General features: G+C 40.5%; 1 protein-coding gene across 3 annotated transcripts in view; it reads left to right on the forward strand.

Moving 5' to 3' along the window:
• The window catches only part of USP3 (ubiquitin specific peptidase 3), a 119,559-nt gene extending 109,092 nt beyond the window's left edge, over window positions 1–10,467 (forward strand). For all 3 annotated transcript variants that reach the window (XM_004466678.4, XM_071214232.1, XM_071214233.1), the window contains 4 exons: window positions 4,110–4,228; window positions 4,520–4,633; window positions 4,793–4,860; window positions 6,967–10,467. In XM_004466678.4, the coding sequence (XP_004466735.1) occupies window positions 4,110–4,228; window positions 4,520–4,633; window positions 4,793–4,860; window positions 6,967–7,132 (467 nt within the window). In that variant the 3' untranslated portion in view covers window positions 7,133–10,467. The remainder of the gene's footprint in view (window positions 1–4,109; window positions 4,229–4,519; window positions 4,634–4,792; window positions 4,861–6,966) is intronic.
• The last annotated feature ends 2,519 nt before the right edge of the window (window positions 10,468–12,986 follow it).

Consider the following 12,986-nt stretch of genomic DNA (forward strand, 5'->3'; position numbering starts at 1 on the left):
GATGCTGGGGGTTTCTGATGTTGGAGTTTGATGCTGAAGTCTTAAGTTGGAGCTCCAGGGAGTCAGAATGCAGAGGAAAGAGAAGCAAGCCCTGGGAAGAGAGGATCTGAGCCAGGAGAACACTGAGAAATAGAGATGACTCCTTAGAAACCCCAGGGAGAGAGACAGAGGTGTCCACCTGATAGTCTACAGCTGACCTTGTGGAGAGAAGCAAAGTCGAGAGAGCCTCATAAGCTACAGCTGACCTTGTGGAGAAAACAGAGGAGCTGAGCCCAGGAGAACCCAGGAAGCCTGAACCCTCGCAGGTGTTGGCAGCCATCTTGCTCCAACACATGGAAATAGACTTTGGTGAAGGAAGTAACTTATGCTTTATGGCCTGGTAACTGTAAGCTCCTACCCTTTATAAAAACCAACCCATTTCTGGTATTTTGTATCAGCACCCCTTTGGCTGACTAATACATTACCCAAAGCCATTTATAGATTCTATATAATCTCAATCAAATTTCTAGCAGCTACCTTCATAGAAATGGAAAGACTGAGTAAGGGACCCCAAACATAGAAAAACAATTTGAAAAATAAGAAAGCTGAATGACCTTCACTTCCCCATTTCAAAACTCATTACAAAGGTAGAGTAACCAAAACAGTGTGGTACTGGCACAGGGACAAGATGTACAGATAAATAGAATGGAATTTGGAGTTCAGTAATAAACCCTACACCTACCTACTATGGCTTATTGATTTTTTTTACTTGGGTTTCACATCCACTCAATGAGATAGAAGTACTCTCTTTAAATGGCTCAGGGGCAACTGGAAATCCACATGCAAAACCATGAAAGTGGACTCCTATACTTCCTAGCATATATAAAATTTAACTCAAAATAGATCAATGACCTAAGTAAAAAACTAAAACTATGAAACTCCTAGAAGAAAATATAGAAATTTCTTCAGGACCTTGTACTAAGCAATGAATGGATTCTTAAACTTTACAACAAAAGTAGATGCAGCAGAAGAAAAAAACAGATAAAAAGGATTTCATCAAAAATTTTTAAAAAAATTTGCATTGACATCAAGGAAGTAAAAAGATAACCCACAGAAGAGGAGACAAACTTTTTAAAACCATATATTTGAAAGGGTTTAATACCCAGAGTACATAAAGAATGCCTACAGCTCAACAACAAAAAGTTAACAACCCAATTAAAAATGGGCCAAGGGGGAATGGATGTAGCTCAAGCAGTTGAGTGCTCACCTGCCACATGGCAGGTCCCAGGTTCAGTCCCAGGTTTGGTTCCCGGTGCCTCCTAAAGAAAAACAAACAATGAGCAGACAAAAAGAAAAAAAGTCAAATGAGCAAACAGATGAGGGAGCCAACTCAGGGAAGCTGATGTGGGTCAGTGGTTGAGTGCTGGCCTCCTGCTAACAAGATCCTGGGTTCAATCCCTGATCCCAGTACCTTAAAAAAAGGGGGGGCTCAGGAACTTAAAAAGACATTTCTTCAAATAAGATATAATTAGCCATTAGGGAAATGCAAATCCGAACCACAATGAGAAACCACTTACCATCAAGAATGACTATTATTAAAAGAAATGAAAATAAGTATTGGTGATGATGTGGAGATGCACTGTTGGTGATATAGCTGCTATGGAAAAGTCCGACATTTCTCAGAAAGTTAAGCATAGAATTAACCATATGATTAGCAATCCCACTTTTAGGTATATACTCAAAAGAATGGAAAGCAGGAACTTGGACAGATACCTGTATATTAGTATTTATAATAGCATTATTCACAATAGCCAAAAAGGTGGATTAGCAGGTAATAGATAAAACTTGGTATATACATACAATGGGACATATTTCAGGGATAGAAAAGAATGGGGGAAACGGAGTTGGCCCAATGGATAGGGCGTCCGCCTACCACGTGGGAGGTCCGCGGTTTAAGCCCTGGGCCTCTTTGACATGTGTGGAGCTGGCCCATGCGCAGTGCTGATGCATGCAAGGAGTGCCGTGCCACGCAGGGGTGTCCCCCGCATAGGGGAGCCCCACGCACAGGGAGTGCACCCTGTAAGGAGAGCCGCCCAGCGGGAAAGTGCAGCCTGCCCAGGAATGGCGCCGCACACACGGAGAGCTGACGCAGCAAGATGACGCAACAAAAAGAAACAGATTTCTGGTGCTGCTGATACGGAAAGAAGCGGTCACAGAAGAGCACACAGCAAATGGACATAGAGAGCAGACAACTGGGAAGGGGGGCGTGGGGGACAATGGGAGAGAAATAAATAAAAAATAAATCTTTATTAAAAAAAAGAATGGAGTTCCAATACATGCTACATCATGAATATACCTTGAAGACATAAGTGCAATAAGCCAGACACAAAAGAATACTGTATGTGCTCTCATTGATATGAATTACTAGAACATGCAAATTCAGAAACATAAAGCAGAATAGTGTTCAAAGGCTGTGCTATACTGATGCTAAAACTAAATGCATGTCCAGAAAAGATAGGCAGTAAAGTTTATATAATAAATGACTGTATGATAAAACAGGAAGAACAGTAATAACCCAAAAAGCAGAAGAATAGTGATTACCAGGCACTGGAGGCAGCGGATAATGGGCAGTTACTGCTTGATGGGTAAGAGTTTCTGTTTTGGATAATGAAAATGTTCTGGGATAGTGGTGAAGGTTACACATTTTCAATGCACTTAATGTCACAGAATGTAAACTTTAAAATGATTAAAATTTTTATGTTATGTATATTTTACCACAATTACAAAAAAGTAAAAACAAAAAATGTACAGGCCCCCAACACCATCCTTGACTGTCCAGTACTTGGCCCACATCTCAGCCTTGTGCACCTTGCCTCCACTGACATACCTGGTTGGGGCTCTTATGCTTTCACAGAAGCTGAGGCTATGATCTGGAAACTCTCAGTGCTGAGACATACTGCCTTTCTTTACACAGCTATACTTGTGCTTGCTACTCAGGTTTTCAAACTAAACAATATATTGTTTAAAGATAGACATATACATGCACACACATACTATAAAGGAAAACAAGGGGATGATTATTACAAGTAGTTAACACAAAAGTAAGGATAATGGCTACCTGTGGAGAAAGGAAGAGGCTTATGATTGGGAAGACAGGAAGCTTCCAACAGGGCTCCTGCACGTGGCTGTTCACAGTACAACTCTAGGGGGTGCCATTCACATAGACTCTGGCTGGGGAGTGCTGGAGAGAATCCGTTTCTTAACCTGCTGGTAGGTATATGGGTGTTTGTATTTTTCTCTAAGCTAAAAATAATGCATTATTATTCTCTGAATAATATATACATTTTATATAGACTTTTGAATGTACAATTGATTGCACCAGAAACTGGAAAACTTCTATAAAGGGCCAGACTGTGAATGTATTTGGCATCCTGGCACACAGGCACAGACTACTGAACTCTGCAGTTGTACCATAAAAGCAGTCATAGACTCCTTGTAAATGAATGGCATGGCTGTGTCCCTGGCCTGTTGGATTTGGCTTGGGGCTGTAGTTTACCAACCTATAGATTACACCAATCTTTAAAAGAAAAAAATGCAGGTTGATTTAGAGGCTTGAGAATTAAATCTGGGATAAAGGACTCACTGGAAGATTAGTAGTAGATAAGGTCCATAAGATAGCCTTCTATGTTTATCTTTTCATAAGTTATGACTCTGAAATGTTTCACTTATAATTTCACTTTTTTATGAACTGGGACTTTATCCTCCATACTGTAAGATTATTGAGAGAAAATTGCTGTTGGGGCTTCCATTTCATCAGGAAACTTTTTAAAAAATTTAACTTTCCTAATAATTCAAACAAGAGTAATACCACCTGTCAGTAACTGGTCACGACCATGTCAAGGACAATACCAGGTGCTTTACACACATTATTTCTCTTCCTCACAAACAACAGTTCTTCAAAGTAAGCCTTCTTCTTTGTCTCCATTTTTAAACCAAGAAAGATTAACTTTTCTGAGGTCATATAGCTAATAAAGCTGAGACCTGAATCTGGTCATTCAGCTTCAAAGTTCAGTCTTTATTTTACTACTGTAAATCTCATTTTAATGCTGCCAAAATCAATTTGGTTTTAGATTGTCTTCGCAGTTTTACTGACTTAGAGGAACTTGATGAGACGGAGTTATATATGTGCCACAAATGCAAAAAGAAGCAAAAGTCCACTAAAAAATTTTGGATTCAAAAACTACCCAAGGTAAATGTTGGATTTCAAATTATGATGCAATTGCAAGGGAAAAATGCTTATGCCTGATGAGAAGACAAGTGATTTTATATCTTCAGACTTTGCAAAGTGTTCTGTATTGGCTTCTAGGGGTTTTCAGGAAAAGCTCAACCCTTTGAGAATGCTTAAGGTCTGCTTGGAAGAAAGCAATATCAAGGAATCAAGAGACCTAACATATTATTTGAGACATTAGTACCAACTATTTAATTTTGATTGAAAGGTAAATTAGGTATTTGTTCACAAAATGTTATCTTTGTCATCCAGGTGCTTTGCTTACATTTGAAAAGATTTCACTGGACAGCATATTTAAGAAACAAAGTTGACACATACGTAGAATTTCCTTTGAGAGGCCTAGACATGAAATGCTACTTATTAGAGGTAAGCTGACTACCTTAGTTAACATGGTGAAAAGATGGCTCTGCAGTAAAATTAAGCATTCACACAGAGAGGGTAGAGGTCACTGAGGTAGGAGATACTGATTCCATTGACAACTGCTCCTAACTCAGTTCTGGGGATGCCTTCTCCCTTGTTTTGCAGCCTGAGAACAGTGGCCCAGAGAGCTGCCTCTACGACCTAGCTGCTGTGGTGGTACACCATGGTTCTGGGTGAGTACCTCGGCAGGCTCCATGTAGGTGGGAATACCTGGTGGCCTGCACAGTGAACACCTGTAATTCTAACCCCACTCTTAATATTTCTCCTGCAACTTCCTGCAAAAATGGATTCCCATAGGACTTTGCTTTAATCTTGGTATGGAAGAATATTCCTGAAATCTGATGAATCATGAGGAGAAGACATATAAAAGCAAAGTGGAGAATAGTTCATTTGAACCCAGCATTCAGAACCACAGAATTCCAAGTTGTCTTTATTATGAAGGTTTTATTTTCTTTGCTAATTGAAATTTAAATGGGGAAAAGAAACTGGGAAATTATATGGAATAGCTGTTATTTCATGTTATATATACTTTAAAAGATGCATTTTTACCTTTGCTGAATTACATTCTTGATTGTTTTTCTTGAAAGTTTCTGCTATCTGGTCTGAGAATGGCTATTTTACCTTCAAACTTGGACTGCTACACTTGAGCAAACCACAGTCCATGTTGAAAATCTGTTTCCTTCAGAACTATGTAGACCTTGCTCCATTGCTGCCACCATTCGAATGTTATAAATGAAAAGTCCTGCACTGATCTGGTTATCATTCCTTTATAGGCAACCTATTTTTTTTTTCTCCTTCTACTTTTCTCTTTGGAAGCTTGTAGGATCCTGAACTGAAGCTATTTCATCAGATATATCTTTGGTACTTGGTAGGGTCACTTCTGATATGATAATTCAGCTCATGAAATTTTATTTCTTCCTCTCCATTCTGTTTCTTTCAGAACCCCTATTAAATATACAGTGAATTTCCTGGATCTATCTCTGTTGAGTTCCATCTTTGTTTCAGAAGACCATCCCAAATCACCTATTGGTGATTCAGCTGTGTCCAAATTGAAGAGTAGCTCCTCCATGACTTTTTTAAGATTTATTTCCCCTCCTTCCCCCAATTCCCCCGTTCTGTTCTCTATGTCCATTCGTTGTGTGTTCTTCTGTGTCTGCTTGTCTTCTCATTAGGCAGCTCTGGGAACTGATCCTGGGACTTTCTGGAGTGGGAGAGAGGCGATTACTCTCTTGTGCCACCTCAACTCCTTGTTCTGCTATGTCTCTTATTTTCTCTCCTCTGTGTCTCTTGTTGGGTCATCTTGCTGTGCCAGCTCTCAGCTTCGGCCAGCACTCTGCGTGGGCCAGCTTGCCCTCACCAGGAGGCCCTGGGCATCGAACCCTGGACCTCCTATATGGTAGATGGGAGCCCATTTGGTTGAGCCACATCTGTTTCCCTCTCCATGTCATTTTTGTTTTATGGCAATCGTGTTTCTAAGAACTTTTTTTCTTAACACTATTCTTGATTTATGGTTGTATTACCTTCTTGAAACTATTGGTACTAATTAGAATTTTAAAAGTTCTCTGGTTTGCAGCATTTAATTGTTTTCTGCTTAACTTGTTCTTCCTGGAATTTCTCCTTATCTTTTTTTTTGTCCCCTCAAGAGTTTGATGATTCTTGCCTGTTTATTCAGAATGATAATAAATGATGAGATTGATCATTTTTGTAAATGTAAGGGTTTTGCTAGCAGTTATGAAGGTCTGTTCTGTCTGCAGGTCTTTTTCCTGCCTGGGAGAGCTGATGCTGGGGCTTTGCATGTGAGTGGGGTGGTCATCTGACAGGGAAAAGACCCTGATGGTCAGAGTGGGTTGGGGATGGGAAGAAAGAGGTGTTTCCTTGGAAGATTACTCTTAAGCTTGGGTTTTTTCCAGTGCTCTGATGGGAAATCTGGTACTCAGTTTTCTGTGTTTCCATAGGTCTTAAAGCCTATACTTGTTTGGTTCCAGTGCCATCAGTTTTATGTCTTCTAGAAACTTCTCAATTTCTGGTCCATTGATGGCACTTATCCCTCTTTTCCAGTGTTAATATATTCCTTGTCATTTCAAGGGTTTGGGAAAGGTAAACTACATGAGCTCAAGCAACTATTTTAAACAGAAAATCCCTAAGATTTATTCTTTAATTAAGTCCTTGTAAAAAATTTCTTATATATCTAACAGATTATATGGTTAAACAAATCCCTTTGTGATTTTTGCAGCCCTTTTTTCCCCCTTTTTCTTTGAAATTTTGCCTTTTCTTTACAGGGTTGGTTCTGGACATTACACAGCATATGCAACTCATGGAGGTCGTTGGTTCCACTTCAATGACAGCACTGTAACACTGACTGATGAAGAGACCGTTGTGAAGGCAAAGGCCTACATCCTTTTTTACGTGGAACGCCAGGCCAAAGCTGGATCTGATAAACTTTAATACCTCCTCTAAATCATTATTCATCAACTATAATGGACAGACATTTCCAATTTTCCATAAATACTTGATCCAAGATTTAATTTCATTATGCACTTTTCCGTTTCCTATTTTGAGTTGTTTTATTTTTGTCAATGGTAGTGACTTACTGAACATGGGCACCAACTACTTTTTTTTAGTTCTACCAGAAAACCTCAGCAGACATTTTGATTTGCTGCTTTAGTTGTAATAATTCAGTTTTTGTATTTAGTTTCCAGAACTTAGCTCTATTTGACTTTTTTATATTAATATTTTCAGTTCTCACTCTGAGGCACATTTACATCAATGCTTTTGTTACTCTCACATGCTGAAGACAAGATGTGTTCCTGACTGTGAAGAGCAACCTAACTGCCGCTGCCATTTCACAGCTGTAATGGAGATCAAGTCAACTCTCAATCAAGGATCATGTGTGCGCATGATTTGTGGCCCATGAGATTTCACAGCTCCTGCTCAGTAATCATTCTTTTTGCCTGTAAAAGATAACTAAGAGGGCATCTTTAAGTAGACCTGATAATTGCTGCTCTTGGTATCTCTTAAGGCTGCTGGCTTTCAGCACTAACTAAATAAATTTGTTGGTTCAACTGGTGTTGGGGTATTGTTTGTATTTTAATGAGGGAGATGAGAACACAGAAAAGTCCAAATAAGGGCAAATTCATTTAGTGTTTAAAAATTCTGACTCTGATACGTGAGATGAAATCATGATGTCTGCCTGCTTTTTTGAATCAATCAGCAACTAATTCTATTACTTGTAGCATGTGGAATAACTGTTGTCTACTTTTTAGAGTTACTTCATGCTTGGCCATCTGAGGTTGAGATGTTAAGCTCTAGAGTTGACTTTGGACCATCACATATATGCTTCTGGTAGTCACTATGGGATCTGCTTCCAGAAGGAAAGCAGTCTTTGCTATTTTGGATTATAACAACTCTCCTAGCATATCTTGAGAGCAGAGAGTTGAAAATATTCTCATTTTGAAGAAGTAAATTCTATTCTATAGTTTTCTTTCTAAATTTATTTTCAGGAAAAAACAGGAATAAGCCCTATTTAGATTTAAGATTCAACTCAAGTTGGAGCCAGAATCCCATTTAAAGAAGCTAATTGTGATTTCTGCAAGTATCTAAATCATTGCTGACATTTGATTTGGGGGTGATGACATACTTGCACATTAGAGATAACAGGCCCTAGGATCACTCATTGTTTTCATGTTCTTCTATGGTCCCATCATTATTTTCCTCCCTTCTCAATTATCCACAAGTTGTTAGAAGGGACAGAATGTATTTCATGTTTAGCCAACCAACCAAACTTTTTGGTAATCTTGTTTTTCCCATTAAAAGAAAAGACAGTGAAGACTTTTTAAAGTGTACGAATGTAAAAGAAATTCAGTGCCACTGATGGCTGTCCTCCTGCACTGAATATTTGAAGTTGCAGAAGCAGATATGGCTCCATTTACATTTTAGTATTGGCTGGGAAAATCCCACATTTTCTCAGGGCAGAACACTTGGGCTACACACTTTAAAATGATGAGGAGCAAACTGCATCTAAGGCTAAACTTGCACTGTTCCGTACAGCAGCTGCTAGTCACATGTGCCTATTTAAATGTAAATTTTAATTAAAATTTTAAACTCAGTTCCACAGTTATACTAGCCACGTTTCAAGTGCTCAGTAGCCACATGGTGCAGGAGTGGCACAGGTCTAGAACATATGCACTGCAGTATCCAGCTCTCCTTGCCAGAGCCAGTCTAAATTGTTATTCCTGAGGAAAATGTTTTGCCATCCAGGTTTAAGTCTTACAACTTGGAAACAAAGAATCCTAGAAAATAAGAGGGAAACATATATTTAAAGTAGTTTTACATTGCTAAATTAAACCATATGAAACTGTGATACTTGTTTTGCACATATAAATATGGCAATTTTGCAATCTGATCTACTATCAATATATTAACAGCACATTTAATTGAACCTGTAATGTGAATCTTCACTAAGTATCTCCTCTGAGTCTAGGCTGTTTTGTTTAGGAGGTACACAGCTGTAACTTTTAATATTTGCACTTATATCTTTAATTGGAATGTGCAGAGTTCATGCTGGTGAAGGAAAAGCTTTTTATACCAAATGGAATTTACCAACAAACTTATTTACTTTCTTGGGAAAGTGGTCTTTAAACAGGCAACACTGTTGGCTTAAGAGGTGAACACACCTCTTTGAATTTTGTGGTATATTGCTTGACTTTACTTAAAGCAGAAACATTTGGATGATATCATGAAGGCTCTTTGGAAAAAAGCACTTGGATCCATTTGAATTGTACACTTTAACACCAGTGATGTAAAATGTGCCATTGGTATTTTAGAACTTAACTTTGTAGCCTTTATCAGACCTATATGAAAAGCTGGTCTCTTTGTACTCTTCAGAGCTTTCTCCCTGTGCCATGCTGTCTCTAGGATATATGTGGCTCCTTGCTCAGAAAGGTAATGCTGAGGCAGGGCCTCAAGCCGAATCACATAGCTCCTTGGAACCACACAGAGAAGTCCCCCCACAAAGGTGGGTGACAGACATAGTTTGAGGCAACACAAATCTCTCTCCATAGGGGGGAACCCTTTGCTTATCCACTGTGTTCTACTCAGCATAGTGTTGGCAAATTTAACTGAGTCAAACCAGTAAAGTGTACTGGCCCCGGTTAAGGGTTAAATGTGTATCTCTCCTGTAGACCTATTCTGCAGTTTGGTTTCTGGGCTTGAGGGGCATATTTATTTCTTAAAGCCAGCCTCTCCTTCACTGGTCTAGAGTATCTAAGTCTACTTAGATATAATTATCCCACTCTAACCTCCACCATACCAAAGTTCTCCTCATGCATCCTCTGTTGCTCAAGTGGCCTCTTCTGTTGGGCCCTAGAAAGGCCCACGGGGAAAGTCTGTTCCTGCAGCCAGGGCTTGGGTTCCAGAGACTGGGTGTAGCCACAGGAACGTGCCCACAGCACAGGAAGGGGATGTGGGCATGTGGTGTTATGCTGTCGTCCAAGGTCTTTGCGTCTCATCGTGGGGTGCAGCACCGTTTCCCTCAGGTTTGAGCCTGGTGGACTCCAGATGGCCCTCCAGGAGCATTGGTTGTGCTGTAATAGAACTGTCTGCCACTAAACCTGGTTTCTATGATGCCGAGAGGATTGTTTAACTGTCAAAATTTTATGTTGTAATCATATCCCTTTTCTGCTTCACCAACTTGAACTGTTTTATGTAAAGGTCTAGTCTCTTTTTTAAAAAATTAGTTACAAAGTAATTTTAAAAATTTATTAAAACCACATTTTTGTCTAGCAAGTTTTTTTTTCTTTTGATAGTAAAAAAAGACCAATATTTTTCAAGCTACTGGTAACTGGGTGTCTGAGCCCACATGTGAGTTATGGCCAACATGTGAAAAGCACCAGAGTGGGGGTCCACGGTGACCACAAACACAGCCACCCCTGGTCCTCCTCCATGTCGCCCAGCTCTAGGTGCCCGGCTGCAGCCGAACCTCAGCTCCTCTGGCTCCTGCATCCTCAGCAACTCGGCGGCAGGCGGCAGGCCAAGCCCAAGCCCTGGCCCTGGCCCTGCCCCGGCGCCCGGCCTGCAGCGGGGAGATGGCAGGGCCCTCGGACCAGTGGCACATCTCCCTGCTCCACCATGGCCTGGTCTCTTTCCTTTTGACAATTATTTCTGAACAGTTTTCAGTGGAGCTCAGTAAATTATATGTATTTGCTCAAGCTGTCAGTCAGCAGGTACCAACTCTTGCAGAATTCCCATGACTTGGGGCTGCTGATGTACAGTTAGGATGATACCGGGAGATCCTTTAGTGCCTATATATCAGGTGCTTGAGCTGCTGCTCACTCGTGACAAGTAAAACTAAGCCCAGTCTTTACTTGTGACTACTGATATTATAAAAATGAGGTTTCCCTGCCTCCTTCAGTGCTGGACTTTACCCCAAGGGACCAGCTTTGGGGTCCTGAGCAAAGAATACTAGTCACTTTTTAAAGTAAAACAGGCTGTTGTTAATAGGCTACTTTAAGATAAACTCCAAGATACTACCTCTCTGTCCCCGTGTCCCACTGCAAACAGCAACAAGAACAGCCCTGTTTTCATGCCACTTTTTTTGTTTTACTTATTTGCCTGTTCCTGTCAGTCTCCTAAAATTTGAAGGGGGAAGTGCTCACAGCTCAAACTCTTTTGCCTCCAGGACTCTTGAGGCACACTCCCTTTAGGCAGCTGTGGTCAGAGAGCCTCCCAAACCACTAAGCTCCAAAGAGGCTAGAAGGAAAGGTGCTTTGGGAGAGCCGTTTTAATCCACTCCCCTGGGTGTGAGTCAGACCCCTCCCTGCTGGCATGCACCCCATGTGGCCCACTGTTATTCTCCCACCTTCCAGCAGCTTAGAGGCCCTGATGAACCAAAATGACTCTTTCCAGCAGTAGGCACGATTTCACTGTTCTACCTCTGAAGAAGCTGAACAGAACCACCTACTTCCAGGGGTTGGTCCTCTGTGAAAAGTATCGGTTTGGAAAGGACTTGGGAAGGAAAGAAGAGATAATAAGGCTTTCCACTCATTAAACCTGCCTCCGGTGTTGGCGGCTTACCTTCTGAGTGGAGAAATTAAATCCAGACAGAGCTCAAACAGGGACTTCATGATAATTTTGAACAATAATACTGATTAGCTTGAAGTATTCACAGTAGCTGGGTACTGCTTCCTTGAGAAAGGAAAGCTGTTTTTTGCTTTATGTTGTTTATAAGGGAAATCACTTCTATTTCACATTGGCACAGGACCAGCTTCTCAGGGGACGGAAGTGGTCTAGAATGGACCATTTTTTCTTCCATAGCTGCATTCAGCTTTTAAAGGGAAGGCTGACTAGGCCTGACCAAACTTTAGTTTTTGAAGAGGGTCCAGTAGTTGCTTCATCTGTGCCACTCCACACAACTGGCAAGCAAAGTATTCCCATTCCTTCCAATTCCAAATAAATGGGGAGGATGAACAGAGATGACACTGAAGCTGTGCTTCCTTGGTTTAAAAAAGAAAAACTGTTCTCTCACCTTACTAATGCATAGGCACAATGTAATCTTTTCTATCAGCCCCCAACCCCACCCCTGCCAAAAAACAGCAAGAAACAATGCTAGGAATTCACAGCAGGGGAATTTGAATAGGATCACAGGGTTGGGAGTGAAGCTGTATTGGAAAAGGGATCCACCATACAGTGAAACCTTAGGTACTTTAGAAAGGGAGACCTTAATAGTATCTCATACAACTTTCCTAGAGAGAAGGCAAAGTGGGCTGGAGGCTGACCCATTGGTTTCTCTGATGGGGAAATGAAAGGAACCATAAAGAAGGGATGACAGTATGGCTGGCTGGCTTAAAAGGCAGGTATAGACTCAATTTAAAATTGTTTTAAGCAGTTTGTATTATGAAAGAGCTACCTCATCCATCCCTGACACCCTGGGATATCCACATAAGATACAGCAGGAGGTCATAAAATTAGAAAAGGTAAAGCCAAGTAAACAAGTTTAAAACACAAACATATATACACAGAAGAACCTTGGAAATAAAGGCCATGTCAGTTAAATCTTTCATGAGAAAACTGAGGGTGAAAATAGAGCTGGCTGGGAAGCCAAGAAAAATTCCTTTGCCTAGTGAAGGGCAGCAGGATTTGAAGGCAGATTAGCCTAGTTTAGAAATCATTCAAAAGTAACACAGAGACCTACAACAATCTAATTAAAATATTGGTCAAGAACTTGAATAGACATTTCTCCAAAAAGGAGATAAAAATGGCAAAAAAACAAAACAAAAACACATTAAAAGATGCTGCACATCCT

Source organism: Dasypus novemcinctus, chromosome 3 (genome assembly GCF_030445035.2).
Source record: "Dasypus novemcinctus isolate mDasNov1 chromosome 3, mDasNov1.1.hap2, whole genome shotgun sequence".
Lineage (NCBI taxonomy): Eukaryota > Metazoa > Chordata > Mammalia > Cingulata > Dasypodidae > Dasypus > Dasypus novemcinctus.